The sequence below is a fragment of the Ranitomeya variabilis genome, chromosome 3, assembly GCF_051348905.1.
Source record: "Ranitomeya variabilis isolate aRanVar5 chromosome 3, aRanVar5.hap1, whole genome shotgun sequence".
Classification (NCBI taxonomy): domain Eukaryota; kingdom Metazoa; phylum Chordata; class Amphibia; order Anura; family Dendrobatidae; genus Ranitomeya; species Ranitomeya variabilis.
This window is the reverse complement of record NC_135234.1, coordinates 24,145,954-24,165,251: the sequence shown is the minus strand read 5'-3', so window position 1 is coordinate 24,165,251 and position 19,298 is coordinate 24,145,954. Positions and strand designations below refer to the sequence as shown.

At 47.1% G+C, this 19,298-nt stretch overlaps 1 protein-coding gene across 1 annotated transcript in view; it reads right to left on the bottom strand.

Moving 5' to 3' along the window:
• LOC143817904 (MAM domain-containing glycosylphosphatidylinositol anchor protein 1-like) overlaps window positions 1-19,298 on the bottom strand; it is a 91,951-nt gene that overhangs the window by 58,276 nt on the left and 14,377 nt on the right. The window contains exon 2 of the mRNA XM_077299373.1: window positions 14,798-15,130. Within this exon, the coding sequence (XP_077155488.1) occupies window positions 14,798-15,130 (333 nt within the window). The remainder of the gene's footprint in view (window positions 1-14,797; window positions 15,131-19,298) is intronic.

Below are 19,298 nucleotides of genomic sequence, written 5' to 3'. Positions count from 1 at the left end.
CCAACGATGCCGAGGTCCCCAGGTAACCAGGGTAAACATCGGGTTGCTAAGCGCAGGGCCGCGCTTAGTAACCCGATGTTTACCCTGGTTACCAGCGTAAAATGTAAAAAAAACAAACAGTACATACTCACCTGCGCGTCCCCCAGCGTCTGCTTCCTGATACTGACTGAGCTCCGGCCCTAACTGCACAGCGCTGTGCTTTCACTTTCACTTTAGGCCGGCGCTCAGTTAAGTGTCAGGAAGCAGACGGCGGGGGACGCATGTAAGTATGTACTGTTTGTTTTTTTTACTTTTACGCTGGTAACCAGGGTAAACATCGGGTTACTAAGCGCGGCCCTGCGCTTAGTAACCCGATGTTTACCCTGGTTACCAGTGTAAAACATCGCTGGTATCGTTGCTTTTGCTTTCAAACACAACGATACACGGCGATCGGACGACCAAATAAAGTTCTGGACTTTATTCAGCGACCAGCGACATCACAGCAGGATCCTGATCGCTGCTGCGTGTCAAACTAAACGATATCGCTAGCGAGGACGCTGCAACGTCACGGATCGCTAGCGATATCGTTACAAAGTCGTTTCGTGTGAAGGTACCTTAAGACATTGGCAGTGCATTTTGTAGGGCGGGCACTGTTTACTTTCTCACATTGGTCAGGGACCTTGAGTTGGTCAGGTATTGTTCAATTTTACACATTGCTCAGACAATTGTTTACTTTAACACGTGACTAATTTAATTACACTGTATTAATCCTAATTGCCATCTCAGGTGAGGACACCAAGACATTTCGATTTAAACTTCAGGAAAATCACAAAAATAAATGGGTTTCACATCCTGCTGAGCTGCTTTTCACTAAAAACGCAGCAAAAACTGATGGTAATGTTTTTTTGCTGAGTTTTTGCTGCTTTTTTGCACTTGGTCATTGTTTTCTATGGGTAAAAAAACAGTTTTCCAGGTCAGTCAGGAAAGAAACCCAATGTGTTTGCATGAGATTTCTGTAAAACGCAGCTTTTACTTTGCATAAAGAATGCAGCAAACATGCAACGTGTGAACACAACCTAACAGTCAAACTTTTACTGAACAGTCCAAGTTCATCAGGTGGGTACATGTGGGATAGGGTGCAGCAATTCACATTTTCTTGCACTGTCCACCTCAGAAGTGCACACGCAAGGGCCATCACATTCCATCTAGGCTGGTCCCTGTCCATCTTCCCCTGTGCTTCAGGACACAATGTGTCCGGCAGCCTTTTGCCAGACCTTAGGCTCCGGACTTTGCAGGAGCGACCGCTCGGGATCCCAGTAATGCCTCCTACTGCTTGGAACAAGCAAAATATGCTGCCCCTAGCAGCCCACCTCACCTGAACTTGGCCTTCACTAGGCACTTCACTAACTGACACTAACCAGGAAGTGCCCCCTTCTTATCCGCACTAGTGCCCACCCACTGGGCTAGTCCTATCCATTTCCTGTCTACATGCTAAACCTATTATCCTTATCCTATGCTGTCCTAAGCTTATCCTTATGCTATATTCACATTATGTACGGTATTCGTATAGCACGTCTGTTGTCTTCAGGGGCAGGAACAGGGTAAGACACTCCATATCCTTACACAGTTGTAAGAGGAAGCAGTAAAATCCCTGAAGAGCCCTTGCAGGATGTAATGATAGTGAGGAAAGACTACCATCTTCTGGCCAGTCACAATCAAGAGGAACCAATTTGTAGCGGACGAATTGCAAGGGAACAGCTTTGTGTGCCGGACCTGGTCAGGTGACTGACAGGACTTTTTTTGATTTAATTCTTTATTTTACACAGGAGTTACACAGCTGCTGCTGAATACAACTCTCATCATTGTCGCCTGGTTCTGCTGATCTCAGGGAGACCAGGCGACAATGATGACAGATGCCTTCAGCAGCAGGCGTCTCTGAACAGCAGGAATTGTACTTGTTCCCAGGTGCCGGTACATGTCACGATGATGACACACGGATGTGATCATGTCTGTGGGTTTTTCACACGGACACACGGTCCATGTGAAAAACCTGTCTTGCTCGCACCACCATGGAATACAATTGATGTGTGTCCATATTTGCGATCCTTAAAAAACGGACCAAATATGGACACAAGAAACGGACGTATGAAGGAGGACTAAACCAGCAGATTACACAGAAATATGGGCTGGTCGCAGATCCCCTGAATGTCTATGAGGCTGTTGAGTTCAGGACAGGAGATCTATGAGTTGGGTCTAGAAATCATGGTTTGTAAAGGAAGGATAAGCACGGACAGTGTAAATAGTCATTATATATATATATATATATATATATATATATATATATATATATATATATACACTCACTGGCCACTTTATTAGGTACACCTGTCCAACTTCTTGTTAACACTTAATTTCTAATCAGCCAATCACATGGCGGCAACTCAGTGCATTTAGGCATGTAGACATGGTCAAGACAATCTCCTGCAGTTCAAACCGAGCATCAGTATGGGGAAGAAAGGTGATTTGAGTGCCTTTGAACGTGGCATGGTTGTTGGTGCCAGAAGGGCTGGTCTGAGTATTTCAGAAACTGCTGATCTACTGGGATTTTCACGCACAACCATCTCTAGGGTTTACAGAGAATGGTCCGAAAAAGAAAAAAAATCCAGTGAGCGGCAGTTCTGTGGGCGGAAATGCCTTGTTGATGCCAGAGGTCAGAGGAGAATGGGCAGACTGGTTCGAGCTGATAGAAAGGCAACAGTGACTCAAATCGCCACCCGTTACAACCAAGGTAGGCCTAAGAGCATCTCTGAACGCACAGTGCGTCGAACTTTGAGGCAGATGGGCTACAGCAGCAGAAGACCACACCGGGTACCACTCCGGGTACCACTCCTTTCAGCTAAGAACAGGAAACTGAGGCTACAATTTGTACAAGCTCATCGAAATTGGACAGTAGAAGATTGGAAAAACGTTGCTTGGTCTGATGAGTCTCGATTTCTGCTGCGACATTCGGATGGTAGGGTCAGAATTTGGCGTAAACAACATGAAAGCATGGATCCATCCTGCCTTGTATGGAGCATCTTTGGGATGTGCAGCCGACAAATCTGCGGCAACTGTGTGATGCCATCATGTCAATATGGACCAAAATCTCTGAGGAATGCTTCCAGCACCTTGTTGAATCTATGCCACGAAGAATTGAGGCAGTTCTGAAGGCAAAAGGGGGTCCAACCCGTTACTAGCATGGTGTACCTAATAAAGTGGCCAGTGAGTGTATATATATATAAACAGCTATCTATATATATAATTGTCTAAGGGTTTTTCCGTCTGTCTGTCTGTCTGTCTGTCTGTCTTTCTGTCTGTCTGTCTGTCTGTCTGTCTTTCTGTCTGTCTGTCTGTCCTGGAAATCCCGCCTCTCTGATTGGTCGAGGCCGCCAGGCCCCGACCAATCAGAGACGGGCACAGCATGGCGACGATGATGTCATAATGGAAATCCCGCATCTCTGATTGGTCGAGGCCGCCAGGCCTCGACCAATCAGCGATGGGCACAGTATCGACGTAGATGTCATAATGGTTGCCATGGCGACGATGATGTCATAAAGGTTGCCTCGACCAATCAGCGACGGGCACAGTCTGCCACGAATTCTGGAATCATCATTGTCCATATACTACGGGGACATGCATATTCTAGAATACCCGATGCGTTAGAATCGGGCCACAATCTAGTAAGTATATAAATGCCCCACACATAGTAGCCCAAGTTTTATATATAATGTGAAAACTTTTTGATCCTGAGCAGTAATTGACCTAATTTTTTCTTTTCAGATAGATGGCACAAGAAGGATTTTCATTCCACCTTTGTGTTCCCTCGCATAGCATAGACTATATATGAGTGTGCTATGTGTATACTTATGTGTGTGTTATATACTGATGTGTGTGTGACATGCCATTAGTGTATTGAACTTGCTGTGAGTGTTATATAGTGATTTGTGTGTGTCATGTCCACATTTATAAAAACCAGCAGCGCAGATGAGAGTTCATAGGTATAAACTTGACGGCAATTGCCTAACGAACAAGTAAAATGCTGCACATTCATTGGCTGATTGTATTGTTTATACCAGAACAAAATTCATTGTACTCAGCAGCACATAGAATAGAATCACAGAATGGAAGGGACCTCCATAGTCATCGTGTCCAATGAAGGATTCACTAAACCATCTCAGACAGATGTCTGTCCAGCCTCTGTGTGAAGACTTCCATTGAAGGAGAACTCACCACCTCTCTTGGTAGCCTGTTCCACTGATTGATCACCCCCATCACCCAGTGTAAACTGCAGATGTGCTGCTGATAACAAGATGTGCATGGGGACAGAATAGTCTATTAGCAATCTGTCCCCATCATTCTTTGGCAGCCTGTGTAATGTAGCTGCAGCGCCCCAGAGTCCTGGTCATTGCAGTACTGTCGCTCCGCCACTAAGGGGGGCTATGGTACGTCTGATGGCACTGAAGGAGTTCACCTGATCAGGTATCACAGACACTAATACACTTCACAGTCTGGCCTCCAGGGGGAGCTAAGGGCGCTATGTATTAGGCCACTCCTCACAGTCTGGTAAAACTGGGGGTTAGATAGGAAGTTAGAAAAGAAGCTGACTGGGAATCGAACAGGCAACATCCTGTGGCAGAGGGTGTTGCGGGGAGAGACTCAGGGGGGTCCTTGTCAGGAGTGGGATCCTGGCAGAGACCTAGCGAACTAGAGAGAACGTAACAGAGCTGCGCCTGCCCCACGTGCGGCAGCATCCTAAGAAAGGATAAGAAGCGAGGTGCATTGAGAAGAGTGAGAAACGAGATCAACGCAACAAGGAGAAATACCAGTAGGAGTCGTGCTGTAAGACCGAGGCAACATCCTACTGAGGCGCGCAGCCGGTGGCCGGAACGCCGAGGAAGTACAGTTCTCCAGGCCATACTTCAAACCAACGGCAGGACAGTCAGTTATAGGCGGGCTGTCTCACCAAAATCACCTAAGAAGACATAGGGGGCAACCTTTGGAGAGGGGCGACACTAGGGTCCCGGAAGAGCTCCGAGCCTACCCGTCATACGGGTGCGTCCTAGCCATAGCATCTGGGGGACGAAGAATAACATCATAATCGAGTTGTGAGGGAACTTAAGAAACAGACACAACAGTTGTGAGGACTATCCCGTAAGCACAGCAGGGGAGGACCACAACACACAAGCGCTAGAAGGTAGGCACAGATTTCCACCTGCAAAGGGAACTCTGGAGGTGCCATCGGACCGGCCGGACTTGCGCAGCCCGGTTAACCGTATTCCGGACTGAGGATCCTGAAACCTTCAGTAAAGAGGTAAAGAGACTGCAACCTGGTGTCCTCGTTATTTATTGCGACCTACGCTGCACCACAACATCACCACCATCCACACCTTTTATTGGACGCCCCTCAGCAGGGTCACGGACCGGGTCTAGCCACCGTGATAACCCCAGAGCAGAGACTCAGAGGCCTGGTACCGGGTACCCCTCGGCCCTGCGGAAGTGGGGGCTCTCCATAGCCATACTCATTTATTGGTTTAACCAAGACACTAGGAGAGATCAGCGCAAATAGGGTCTTATCTGAGAAATACAGTAAGTTTTGCACTCAGATTAAACTCACCTGTTCAATTTATTAAAAATGCGTATAATGTAGAAAATCAGCCTCAGCGGATCCACGGGTCAGCAAGCAACCATCAGATATCAGATGCCTCTTTTTGACCCTCTCTACTCTGTACAGTGCCTCTGACCCTCCGGTCCGCTGCTGCAGACCCAGGAACTGCATTGGAGTTGTACCTGGCAACTGCCAGCGGCCAAGCCTATCTTCACCATCAGAGGCTCAATCGAATACCTGGAAGTCAATTAGTTAAATCCTTCCTAGATAAACCCAGTTTGTGACGCAGTGGGTCCACACCCACCAGCGTTACATTATGTTCGGTCTATGGACCCCACTGGCAAGTTAGGATCCAGGGATCTCAAGACAACAGCACAAGATTTGTACCAGGAAGTCCGCACTCAGCATGAGTATCACGGCCAGCTGATGGCATCCCAAATGCAGGATCTGTCCATCACTATGTCCACCCTGCCTTCTGCTGCAACCATGTCTTGCCAAACCTCCTCCAAACAGTCAACTTCTCCAAGAGATCCGCCTTGTACTCCAGTCTCTGTTGGAACTGCTAAGCTACAGATTCTACTTCTGTCCCACTATGATGGAAACCTTAAGGAGAGTTGTGGCTTCATTAATCAGTATGAGATCCATATCACACTCCACACTCACCTCTTTCCTTTGGACCAGACTAAGGTACCATTTATGGTCTCTCTGCTGTCTGGACAAGCCCTGGCCTGGGCACGTCCCATTTGGGAGCACAGAGGTCTGGAGACTCGCGAGGTTGAGAGGATTCTGGAGATGTTCTGTGCGGTTTTTGAGGTTCCAGGCCGTACCTCATCTGCTGCCTGGTCCCTATTGAGTCTAAGGCAGAGCACAATTACCAGTATGCATTTCATACCTTGGCGGCAAAGCTGGCTTGGAATGAAGACGCTCTGGTGGTTATCTTCTGTCAGGGTCTGTCTGTTCGGATTAAGGATAACTTGGCTGGCAAGGATTTACCATCCTTACTGGACACCATTATATATCTGGCCACCAGGATAAATTTCCGCTTCCATGAGCTAGCTCAGGAACAAATTTCAGCTTCTCCTCGTGCCAGAGGACCACCCAGACTAGCTACAAACTTCCAGGTCCCTTTGCTACCTCAAGTGACACCACCAGCTTCTGAACCGATGCACCTCTACACTGAATACTACACTTTCTGTACAGGAACGACAGTGGAGGTACAGGGAGAACATTTGTATGTATTATGGAGGCAAGGGACATTTTGTTGGCCAGTGCTCGGTGACACTGGGAAACTCCAGCACCTAGGATTGCCAGGGAGTTAGCCCTAGGTGAGAGTAAATGCTCTCCAAAACTCTTGTCTGAAGTTACTTGGCAGGAGAGGTCCCTCTTGTCTGCAGCCCATCTGGATTCCTGCTCTGCAGGAAGTGCAGCGCCCCAGAGTCCTGGTCGTTGCAGTACTGTGGTCCCGCCGCTATGGGGAGCCATGGTACGTCTGATGGCACCGAAGGAGTTCATCTGACCAGGTATCACAGACACCAATACATTTCACAGCCGGGCCACCAGGGGGAGCTAAGGGTGCTATTCATTAGGCCACTCCTCACATACTGGTGCCGAGGTCCTTGGAACCGGCAGCGGAGCTGAGCCTACCTATCCCGACCTCGGAGCCAGCGGAGGAGGAGTCGTGGAAGGCGGAGCCGCCTCCGGAGACCGCATTGGAGGAGCCGCCGTCCGGGCCGCAGCCGATTCCAGCGTCCTCGTCAATGGACTGGATCGACATCGGTGGAACTACATCAGGCGCAGGTATGGACGGCGCCCCTGCCCGGTCCCGCTCTCGCGACCGATCCTCCCCACAACAGTAACCACTTATTCACAGTTGAGCGGGTGGTCCTCACCCCCAACATGATGGGGAAGTTGATACCGCCGCTACCGACCAAGAGGGGAGAGCCCATAGATGTGGGCCCAGACGGGGTGATGCTCCGGTGGGACACCCCCTGGGTTGAGCCGGATGGGACCCCGGGGGATGGTCTCACCATTGCAATACTCACCTGGGAACAGTACAATCAATGCTTGATCCAGCACTGGAAGAGTCGAGACGAGGTTGAACAACATGATACGCAACGCAGAAAGTCTGTGCATGGCAGGAAAGACGTGGTAAAGCGGGGGACTGTGTTGGCCTTCCACCCGAAGAGGGGATGGGGTTCCATACAGGAGCCGGGGCTACCCACTGACGTCTTTTTTACAAGTTACAACGTGAAAACTCCCTGCTGCGACCGGAATGGCGATCCACTACGAAGGGGGGACCAGGTGACGTACACCCGTCACAGGAGCGCACAAGGATGGTGTGCTCGGGATGTCCGGCGGTGTGAGCCTGAGGGAACGTCACCTGCCCCGATCATGACTGATCCAGATTCGCCAGATCTTGTGACCATCACCACCGTACGCCTAGTAGCGGCTACTGAACTTGCAAGCAGGGTTAGCCTTCAAATCCAGACACCGGGTGATCTGACGGCCCCTGCGGGACCTGCCACCGGCACAGGTGCCGCAGCAGTCGGAGGTCAGGGGCCAAGACCGCCAGAGCAAGAGTAAACCTCGAAACCTGAAAATGTAAATAGTTCCTTCTTTAACTGTTCGTCCCTGTTTTGCTGCTAAAACCCGTCCAGGGTTAACTTTTAAATGGATCCCTTTGTTGACCCGGGATCCATATTGTTTTGTTTGTTTTTCTACTTTTTGTTTCCTGTTATCAAGAACTGCCGCAATCATGAACAGTGCATGATACAAACTTCTTGTATATAGTTCGCACCTTCTTAAGGGTGTTTCCTACTGGTTTTACTTGAAAAGAGACTCTTTGTGAAGATACCGCACCGGAGCCTTTGCTGAGTATGGACTGGTAGCCTGAGAAGATATGCTACCTCATGGAGACTTGATCCCCTCTTAAAGGGGATGTTCATCTGTGTACTTATGAGTAATACTGCCTTAAAACAGTAAAGTGATGATGATGCTTTGAAAGAAAATGATACTGTTTACATGTAGAAGTTATATGTATTGAACTGGTTAACTGTAAAAGAAATGTCGATAATGTTCAGTAGAAGAAAGTATGAAAGCTGGAAGAAGGATGCAGTAGGCCCGTTGGGGTAGACAGAGTGTCCTGCATAGTTGTTGGCAAGAAAGTAAAGAGAGAAATTAATGCTTTAAGAAAATGTTGATAATGTTGATAGAAAATGGGGATAGAAGGTAAACCCTGAGTCCTCCGTAGAAAGCTAGTTTATTGTAAAGAAAGAGTTAATAATGTGTTACCAAGGACAGAAAGTGAACCCGTAGGGGTTAGGTAGCGAGTCCTCCTAGGAGCCATATGAAGATGGCTCAGTAGTCCTAAACTGAAAGAATGTTATGTTCTATACTGTGTATAGTAGTGGAAAAGACAGAAGGCTCGGGCTGAAAGGAGCGGTCCTGTGGGAAAGGAGAGGCAGTAGGTCTGGTGCCGTTAGGACAGGCGGTCCTGCAGATTTAAAGAAGGAGAATGTGAAGTTAAAAATTGCCTTATAATGTGATTATAAGAGGGTCTTTAGCGGATGCTGAGTGTACGTCCTTAAAGGCGACGTTAAATTATTGTTCAAAGAATTGCACTAAGTAGAATACCCGGTTGGGTAACAGAAGTTATTTATAGCCTGTTGCTGTAATATTTAACCATGTTTTGTAATGTTCAAGTGTCCTCACCTCCCATAAAGGGAAGCCTGTTCAAGTATACTTATTGTTATTTGCACTCAACAAAAATTGTATGTCTTTTTGCTAACCTGTATTGTTGTTTCTTCCCAGTCCCGGAGTACTGGATTTAACCGGGGGGGAGTGCAGCGCCCAAGAGTCCTGGTCGTTGCAGTACTGTGGTCCCGCCGCTATGGGGAGCCATGGTACGTCTGATGGCACCGAAGGAGTTCATCTGACCAGGTATCACAGACACCAATACATTTCACAGCCGGGCCACCAGGGGGAGCTAAGGGTGCTATTCATTAGGCCACTCCTCACATACTGGTAAAACTGGGGGTCAGGCAGGAAGTTAGTAAGAAAGCTGACTGGATAGGAACCAGGCAACACCCTGTGGCAGAGGGTGTTGCAGGAGATGATTCGGTAGGGCCTCTGTCAGGTTTGGGACCCTGATGGAGACCTAGCTACAAGAAAGAACGTCACGGGACCGTGCCTGCACAGAATAGCGGCGGTGCCCTAAGAAAGGAATAGAAGAGAGATATATTGTGCTGAGTGAGAAACGAGATCGAAGCAAATAGGATAATACCAGTAGGAGTCGTGCTGTAAGACCGAGGCAACATCCTACTGAGGCGTGTAGCCGGTGGCCGGAACGCTGAGGAAGTATATAGACATCTAGCTTCAAGCAATACTTCAAACCTACGGCAGGACAGTCAGTCTCAGGCGGGCTGTCTCACATAAAACCACCTATGTAGTCTTGGGGGGCAACTTGTGGAGAGGGGCGACTCTAGGGTCCCGGAAGAGCTCCGAGCCTACCCGTCATACGGGTGCCGTCCTGACCAGAACATCGGAAGGGACGGAGGATTAGCAGAACATCATCTAATCGAGTTGTGAGGGAACTTAAGAAACAGACACAACAGTTGTGGGGTACTTTCCGTAAGCACAGCAGGGAAGGACTACAACACATAGCGCTAGAAGGAAGGCACTGATTTCCACCTGTAACGAGAACTCTGGAGGTGCCATTGGACCGGCCGGACTTGCGCAGCCTGGTTATCTGGATTCCGGACTGAGGACCCAGAGATCTTCAGTAAAGAGGTAAAGAGACTGCAACCTGGTGTCCTCGTTATTTACCGCGACCTGCACCCCACAACTGCACCACTATCACCACTCATTGCACCGGACGTCCACCACTGACCGGCAGGGCCACGGACCGGGTCTAGCCACCGTGACAACCCCAGAGCAGAGACTCAGAGGCCCGGTACCGGGTACCCCTCGGCCCAGCGGTGGTGTGGGGGGCGCTCCAGAAATATTATTCATCTGGATCTGGTCTCTCACCTTCAGCTCCCTATACAACAGCTAGACCATCCTCTGTCTGTCATCTCCACAGACTGACAACTCCTGGCAGACCCTGCCAGTTTCATCATGCTGTCAGTCACATTACAGATAAACATAAAACAAATATAGGGCAACATCAGTGTAGAGGTGCCAAAGAGACCAATCCCTATATGGATGTCTGCAAGGTACACCTATAGAACTCTCTTGACCATAATAATATCATCAAAAGAAATAGGTAAAGAGTAAAAGGTCCAAATGCATTGGCTACATTTATTGATATTGTGTGGCCTTCCCCGACCTCAGGCCACCTGACTATGCCTTTGCTTTACCCTCTTTACCTCATACTGTTCCTCTGACCCTTCAGCCAGTTGCTGCGGAACCGGGGACTGCCTTAGAGTAGTACCTGGCGATTACCAGCAGCCACGCCTGTCTCACCATCAGAGACTCTAACGAATAGCTTAGTTACACCCCTTCTAGGTAAGCCCGGCTTGTGATACAGTGAGTCCACACCCACCAGAAGGGTTGGACTGGAAGAATTGACTTTAGAGGCCCATCCTATAGTTATGTGCAAATACCTGTTACCTGCATATTTCACTATATAGTTATCATGTTAAAATGGCCACCGACATAGCAGAGGCCGGCAGCTGACGTTAGGCAGCATTACTGTCATGAGTTGCCTGCGAGAGGCGCACACAAGTCAGCCCGTCTGCCTCTGCTAGGTCGGCAGCCTATTGCGACGGTGAAAGGGCCATACATTTCAACTGAATCTGCGTCTGAGAACACACATTCATTTGACACCAGTGGGTCCCCTATGCGTCCTGCTCGGAGGCCCACCATAGCTCGAAGCTCACTGACCCTGCCCAGCAGCGTTACACTGTGATTTCTTAAGTCCATGTTGAAAATTCCTCATGTACTAGTGATTGTTAAAAGGCTAACATTGATGAACATGCTATCCATGTGTAGTCTGTTGCACACATGGACAGACCCGTGTCTCAACTTAAAGAGGAGGTGTATGGTAAGCACACATACCATTGTTGCTGGAGAAGATTGTGACAGGAGAAGAAATAAATCTTTTTCTTGGCTAAGGTCTAAGGTTGAAGAAAATAAAGGAGATTTTAGTATTGGAAACTGAGAGGTACTCTTGATTTGGCTTCGGCCTGATCCAGGTCAGTCTATGATTCGTCAACTTGGCATGACGTCATCTATTCGGTATGCACCGCACTGATGACGTCTCACCAGTCTGGCTAATTATAAGCCCATGAGGCACGTAGTTGATTCCAAGGATATGTTATGTATTTATTAGATCGTTCGTGATCACTAATACACGCTTGGCATAAACAATAACTTGGTATGGCACCCAGCAGTTCAGAAGGGATTGTCTGCTAGCATAATATACGGTACATCAATATAATAATTGGACATTTTATTTTCGTAAATAAAATGTCCAGTTATTATATTGATGTATATTATGTTATCAAACAATACCTTTTGAACTGCTTGGTGTAGATTTGATTATATGTTTCTTTTGTATTCGTTTAGATAACCGTGATCAAGGCCATTAGCGGCCAAAACGTTGGTTTTTTTTTGCCATAACAAGTTATTGCTTATGCCAAGTGTGTGTTAGTGATCATGATCAAATAAATAAATAGCATATCCTTGGAATTAACTACTTGCCTCAAGGTTTTTCTTATACTATTATATCCCGTTTTCTGGCGGGCCCCTTTTTTGGTCAGCGACCCCCTTGCTGCTGCTATAATTATAAGTCCAGTCTGGCATCTGGGAGGGTAAGGAAATGCGCACAGCAGCTCCTGAGCATGGCCAGAAAGCACTGACCTGCACCATGGACCAATGTCGTGTGAAGCGATCTGCTCATCTCTATATGAATCCGAAACAATGGTGGAATTGCATATTGTTCCAGAACATTTTATGGTAAAGTTAATATTATCATTCAAATCTACAATTCAATGGAACAATAAAAATGTTATGGCTCTTGGATAAAAAAATCAAAGTGCAAAAACAGAAAATTGCCAAGTCCTCTAAAGAGGTTTTCTGGTTTCAAAAATCCAGTTTATTTTTTATTTTTTATTTTGCTTTCCTCGCCGAAACCGAGTCCAGTGCTGAGTTTCTGCTGCTTCTCCCAGTGTCTGTTATTGCCGGCAGCACTGTGACATCACCTTGACAGTAAAAACAACTTACCAAAAATCCTAGGTTACTCACCATATATAATAAGTTCTACTGTGCTTAATATAAATTAGTATAATTAATATAAATTAGTATAATTAAAGGGAACCTGTCACCCCCCCCAGTCGTTTGAAACTAAAAGAGCCAACTTGTGCAGCAGTAATGCTGCATTCTGACAAGGTGGCTCTTTTAGTTCTTGGTGCTGTAACTACAGAAATAATCTGTTTTGTAATTTGTCCTAAATACCTTGTCTTCAGTCAAGGAGGCAAGCCTTTCCCCCATGCTGCAGACGCCACACAGCTGTCACTCAAGTCTTCTTGGCGCCAAGCTCCGCCTCCTCAGCGCTGTTTTGAAAATAGCCGGCGCCTGCGCTCTTTTCTCCTGCCTTGGGCAGGCGCAGTGAGCGCTTCCCGTCTGTCCTCATATGCAGTCCAGCTGACTGCGCCTGTGGGGACGCCCTGCCTGGGAATCCCAGCCCCGTAGTATGAATAAATCAGTAGACACTGCGGGGCGGGGATTCACAGGCAGGGTGGCCGCACAGGCGTAGTTAGCTAGACTGCATATGAGGACAGACGGGCAGCGCTCGCTGCACCTGCCCAAGGCAGGAGAAAAGAGTGCAGGCGCCAGCTGATTTCAAAATAGCGGTGAGGAGGCGGCGCCCGGCGCCAAGAAGACCTGAGTGACGGCTGTGTGGCTTCTGCAGCAGGGGGGAAAGGCCGGCCTCCAGGACTGAAGAAAGGTATTTGGGACAATTTACAAAACGGATTATTTCTGCAGTTACAGCACCAATAACTAAAAGAGCCACCTTGTCAGAATGCAGCATTACTGCTGCACAAGGTGGCTCTTTTAGTTTCAAACGCCCGGGGGGGGGGGGGGGGGGGTGACAGGTTCCCTTTAAACTAATATAAATGAGTTCTCCTCCAGAAGTTGGCACTTCAGTTGGTGGCAACAGAGAGCAAGCTCCCATTCTTCTAATGTGCGGACCTTTTTCCAAGGATCATGACCTATCAGTCTCCCTTCAACAGCTGGTGGTCTCCACAAGAAGAAACAAAACCCCCCTTTTCACTGGCCTATGAGCAGGGCCTGCTCCAGGTTTTATAAGGTTTCAAACATAATAAGCATCAAATATTGCTCCATACACAATGAGCCCCATATATTGCTATATACAGAATAATGATCCCCAAATATTGCTCCATACACAATGAGCCCCACATAGTGCTCCATACAGTATAATGAGCCCCATATATTGCTCCATACATAATGTACTCCATATAATGCTCTATACAGTATATAATAGGCCTCATATATTGCTCCATACAGAATGGGCCCCATATACTGCTCCATACATAATGAGCCCCATATATTGCTCCATACATAATGAGCCCCATATACTGCTCCATACATAATGAGCCCCATATATTGCTCCATACATAATGGGTCCCATTTGATGCTGCAGTATATGATGGACCCCATATATTGCTCCATATTTAATGGGCTCCATATCATGCTTCATATATAATGGGCCCATATGATGTTCCAGTATAGGATTGTCCCCATATAATGCTTCAAACATAAAAAAAAATGAAATACTCACCTCTCCGGCTGCTGCTCTGCTCTGGACTCCTCAACGTCACCGTCTTCTGTCTCTCTGCACTGTGACTGTTTAGGCAGATGGCGTACAGACGTGATATCATCGCGCCCTCTGACCTGAATCGTCACAATCAGAAGACGCTGAAGATGCCGCAGTGCAGGAACAGCGAGAGGTAAGTATTTCAAGTATTGGAGTCCTGAGCAAGCAGCGGTGGGACCCACTTGCGGTGTTGGCAACAGTCCCCCATAGCGCGCCAGTGGAGATCTCTGCCTGCTCAGGTCGCCGGCACTTGCCCGGGTGCTGACTTTGACCCTGCTTATGAGCTAATATAATTTACAGTTCACATGATCACAATGAAAACCTATGGGACTCACCAAAAATATTAAGTTCTACCGTACGGCCTATTATCTCCTGATTCTTAAACTTGGCTTTACAATTATAATATCCGGTGTCGTTAATTTGTACAGAGTCAAATTTCAGAACATAAATAGCGCTGTCTTCTCTCTGGTCCTCCAGCTTAGAGTAGATCCCATCTCTGTTTCTCAAGGGATCACACTGTTGTTCCACTACTTTACACCAAGTAACATTGGGTAATTCCAGGTCACAGAGCCGCACCAGGCAATTCAGGACAAGAGACTGCCCTGGTAAAGTGCCAGAGTTTTGGTTTCCTTCCATGGTTATTCCGGGTGTACACAATGATTTGTCTCCTATGGAAAATAACAAAATTAGTATTTGGCCGGGTTCAGAATGCCGTATTTCACTGTACACATATGGATCAGAATGAGTGGACTGTCCGCAGTTCTTCTGACCCAAACTCACAGCCCCATAGACACAAATCAGGCTTTTGTGTTTGCCTTCTTCTGTTTTAAATTAACAGCCTCTAAACAGGGGTATCCGAACAGCAGCCAAATTCTGATTGGATTTTTTCTTTTATGTAATAATCTCTACTACATCTACATGTACCTGTGTTTACTTTGATATGAATTTAGGGGCTGAAAGACTACATTTAACCCCTTACCGACATATGATGTACTGATACGTCATTTTACGGCTCCCTGACTTTGTTGTTGGCTCACACTAATCAGCCATCATGTGCCTCAGATTTGATGAGCCATCGTGTGCCTCTAATAGACACTGGTGGAGCGACACTAGGCCTGCGTATGTTAACTTATTAAATACCGCTGTCAATATGTTACCACATACCGGCAGTGGGGCGAGCCATTCCACACTCCCATTGGCACACTCGTGACATGATCGTGGGGTACTGATTAGCTGTCATTACAGCCGGGGGTCTGCAGAAGACCACTGTACCTGTTGTCACGATCCTCCAGTGAAAGCCAGCATGTAGCTATGTATAGCACAAGCGATCTGATGATCGCAGCTTCAAGTGCCCTAAATGCCTATTAAATACAGCAAAAAGTATAAAAGATAAATAGAAAAAACACAAAAAAATTCAAATCACCCCCTTTTTGCCCCATTAAAAATAAAACAATTAAAAAATTTAAAATACACATATTTGGTATCGTTTTGTTCATAATAGTCTGATCTATCAAAATAGAAAGTATATTAATGCGATTGATAAGTAGCGTAACAAGAAAAAAAATCGACCCTCCAGAATTACGTTTTTTTGGCCACCACAAGAGGGTGGAGGTGGGGAAGATCAGGACAGGGAAGTACTTAGATGGGTAAATGTTACAAGAAGGGGTAGAGGGAAAAGAGCCAGGGAGCTCAGTCCTGATCTGGCACAACTAGTAAATATGCCTGTTTGGCTGACATTAGGAATATAAGCCAAGGACTGGGATCATTGCAGCAAAACGTTGCTCATAGCAACCATGAAAACGGCTGCTGTAAGAATGAGGGACATATGAGTGCAGTAAAAGCAAACTGGATGTTGGTTTTAGGTGACTCTATAATTAGGCAGACAGAGTCATCTGCCGCTGAGACCGTGAATGCCAAACAGTGTGTTGTCTGCTGGGAGCTCAGGTTTGCCATATTGCGGATTGGATAGACAGATTGCTCGGAGGTGCTGGGAAAACCCCAGCGGTCATAGTACACATCGGTACCAATGACAAAGTTAGAGGGAGGTGGAAGGTCCTTAAAAACGATTACAGGGAACTAGGAGAGAAGGTGAAGGTCAGGACCTCCAAGGTGGTGTTTTCAGAAATGCTGCTGGTGCCACGAGTGTCAATAGAAAGACAGTGGGAGCTTAGGGAGATAAATAAGTGGCTTAGATATTGGTGCAGGAAGGAAGGGTTTGGGTTCATTGAGGACTGGGCCAATTTCTCTGTTGGCTACAGGCTCTACGGTAGGGACAGGCTGCACCACAATGGGGAGGGTGCAGCTGTGCTTGGGGAAAAAATGGTCAGACTGATGGAGGAGCTTTTAAACTAGGATCTGGTGGGAGGGAGGGTAGACATGCTTAAAAGGAGGATAGATAGAGTAGATAGAGAGAGTGAGACAGTTGGGGTCATTGAGGATATAGAGGGGCTGGGAGATGCAAGGAACATAGGAAGATGAGAAGGAGTAATAAATGTGCAAATAGTATTAAATGTCTACTGGCAAATGTAAAGCCCCCGTCTCACTAAGCGAGATCGCTAGCGAGATCGCTGCTGAGTCACAAGTTTTGTGACGCAACAGCGACCTCAGTAGCGATCTCGCTATGTGTGACACGTAGCAGCGACCAGGCCCCTGCTGTGAGATCGCTGGTCATGTCGGAATGGCCTGGACCTTTTTTTGATCGTTGAGGTCCCGCTGGGTAGCACACATCGCTGTGTTTGACACCTTACCAACGACCTCGTTGACGACTCAGACACTGAATCGTCATAACAGCTCCCATGTGACATCGTTGTACAGGTCGCTACAGGTCGCTGGTGAGATGTCAAACAGTGAGATCGCAGCAGCGATCGTTGGGAAGATCTCACTGTTTGACATCTCACCAGCGACCCCATAGCGACGCAGCAACGATCCCTGACAGGTCGTATCGTTGTCAGGATCGCTTTAGCGTCGCTAAGTGAGACGGGGCCTTAAGAAGTCTTGCAAACAAAATGAATGAACTGGAGACTCTTATGTCAGCCACAGAATACAATGTGGTGGGCATTACGGAGGTTATAGAGGAATGGCGTTCACTCAGCGGGTTAGGTAGGTGCTGGCTGAACGTGGAGGTGATCCAGTCAAAGTCATAAATTTAAGAAAACAGCCGCACTCAGATATGGGATTTTTGAATGTATAACAAGAGCAAAAGTTTATTCAAGTCACCATAGTATTTAAGGCAATATAGTGAAGGTCTCCGTAGTAATTTTTTTAAAGGTAGGTAACGTTTCGACCCCGAGATGGGTCTTTATCAAACCTCACTTAAGGAGATGAAGATGGTGACATGTCACCACTTGGCACTGCTACAGCCTTCCCTGCAGTCCCAGGGACATACCCCTTCCGTGCCATACCGGACCCCAATTTATATTCTGTTTAGCCCCTACTGGGAAACTTTCCAGATATTCTCTTCACTGCAGCTCCGTGCTTCTATCTTCATCTCCTTAAGTGAGGTCAGGGCTGCCACTAGAAATTTCAGGGCCCCATACTGGCAAAATTTCCGGGGCCCCCTTGAGACTCCGCCCAGGCTCCACCCCAGCCCCGCCTCCACGCCCCACCCCTCAAACTGTCCACAGTCCCACCGCTCTCTCTTGGAAAATCTCCACTTCTCACCTATCACACATTGACAGTTCCCATCACCAGATCACACATATAGCCGGCAGCTTTTGTTTTGGCCAAAAGATTTTTTAAGCCACCAAAATGACAAGGTAGACACTTTTGGCCGGGCCCTACTCTACTGTAACCTATTAAATATTTGTTAAAATACGCAATACAATTTAGGTACATTTTTATTTATTTTTCAATTTTTAAAATGACCTATAATACCACATACAAGGAGCAAATACCACAGCACCATGACCAGACACCATATTATCACCACAGTGACCTACAATACTATCTACAAGGCACAAATACCGCCACACCATGACCAGATGACATATTACCACCACAGTGATCGAATAATATCAAATACAAGGAACAAATACCACAACATCATGACCAGACCACATATTACCACCACATAGTGACTGAATACTACAATACTGATCAATAATAAAAAAAAGAACACAATACTATCACCATCAGTGCCATTATACACAGGAGATCTGTACTTAGTATGCAGTGTCTGTGTACAGGTAATCCAGTGATCACCAGTGACATTATACACAGGAGCTCTGTATATAGTGTATAGGTAATCCAGTGATCACCGGTGACATTATACACAGGACCTCTGTATATAGTATACAGTGCATAGTGTCAGTGTATAGGTAACACACTGACTCACCAGTGACGTCTCTAGGTGAAGTCCTTCATCCCGCACAGACCGCCATCACTTCATCCAGCCAGGACTCGTCTCTGCAGGAAATAACACAATTATCTCGAGTTCCACTTGCAGAACACATTACTTAATTTTCCCAACTTCTACATTACACCACATGAAGAAGGCAACATAGTATCACTCTACACAGTAATAGGACCGCCCCTCCATTTAAAACAGTGTACTCAAAAAATAAAATAAATACATCACTGCAGTAATAATATCCCTTAATTAGCCCTTATGGTAATAATATTCGCCATCCTAGCCCCCGTGTGTCTCATTCCTGGCGTCAGCCATATGTTCTCCCATCCTGCCCTAATGAGTATCCATCCTGCCCCATATGATCTCCCCATCCTGCCCCATCTGTCTTCATCGTATCCATCCTGCCCCATGATCCTGCCCCATCCTGTTGTGGATTCTGTTTGTGGGCTCCCTCTGGTGGTTACTGCTGGTACTGGGTGACTTTGGTG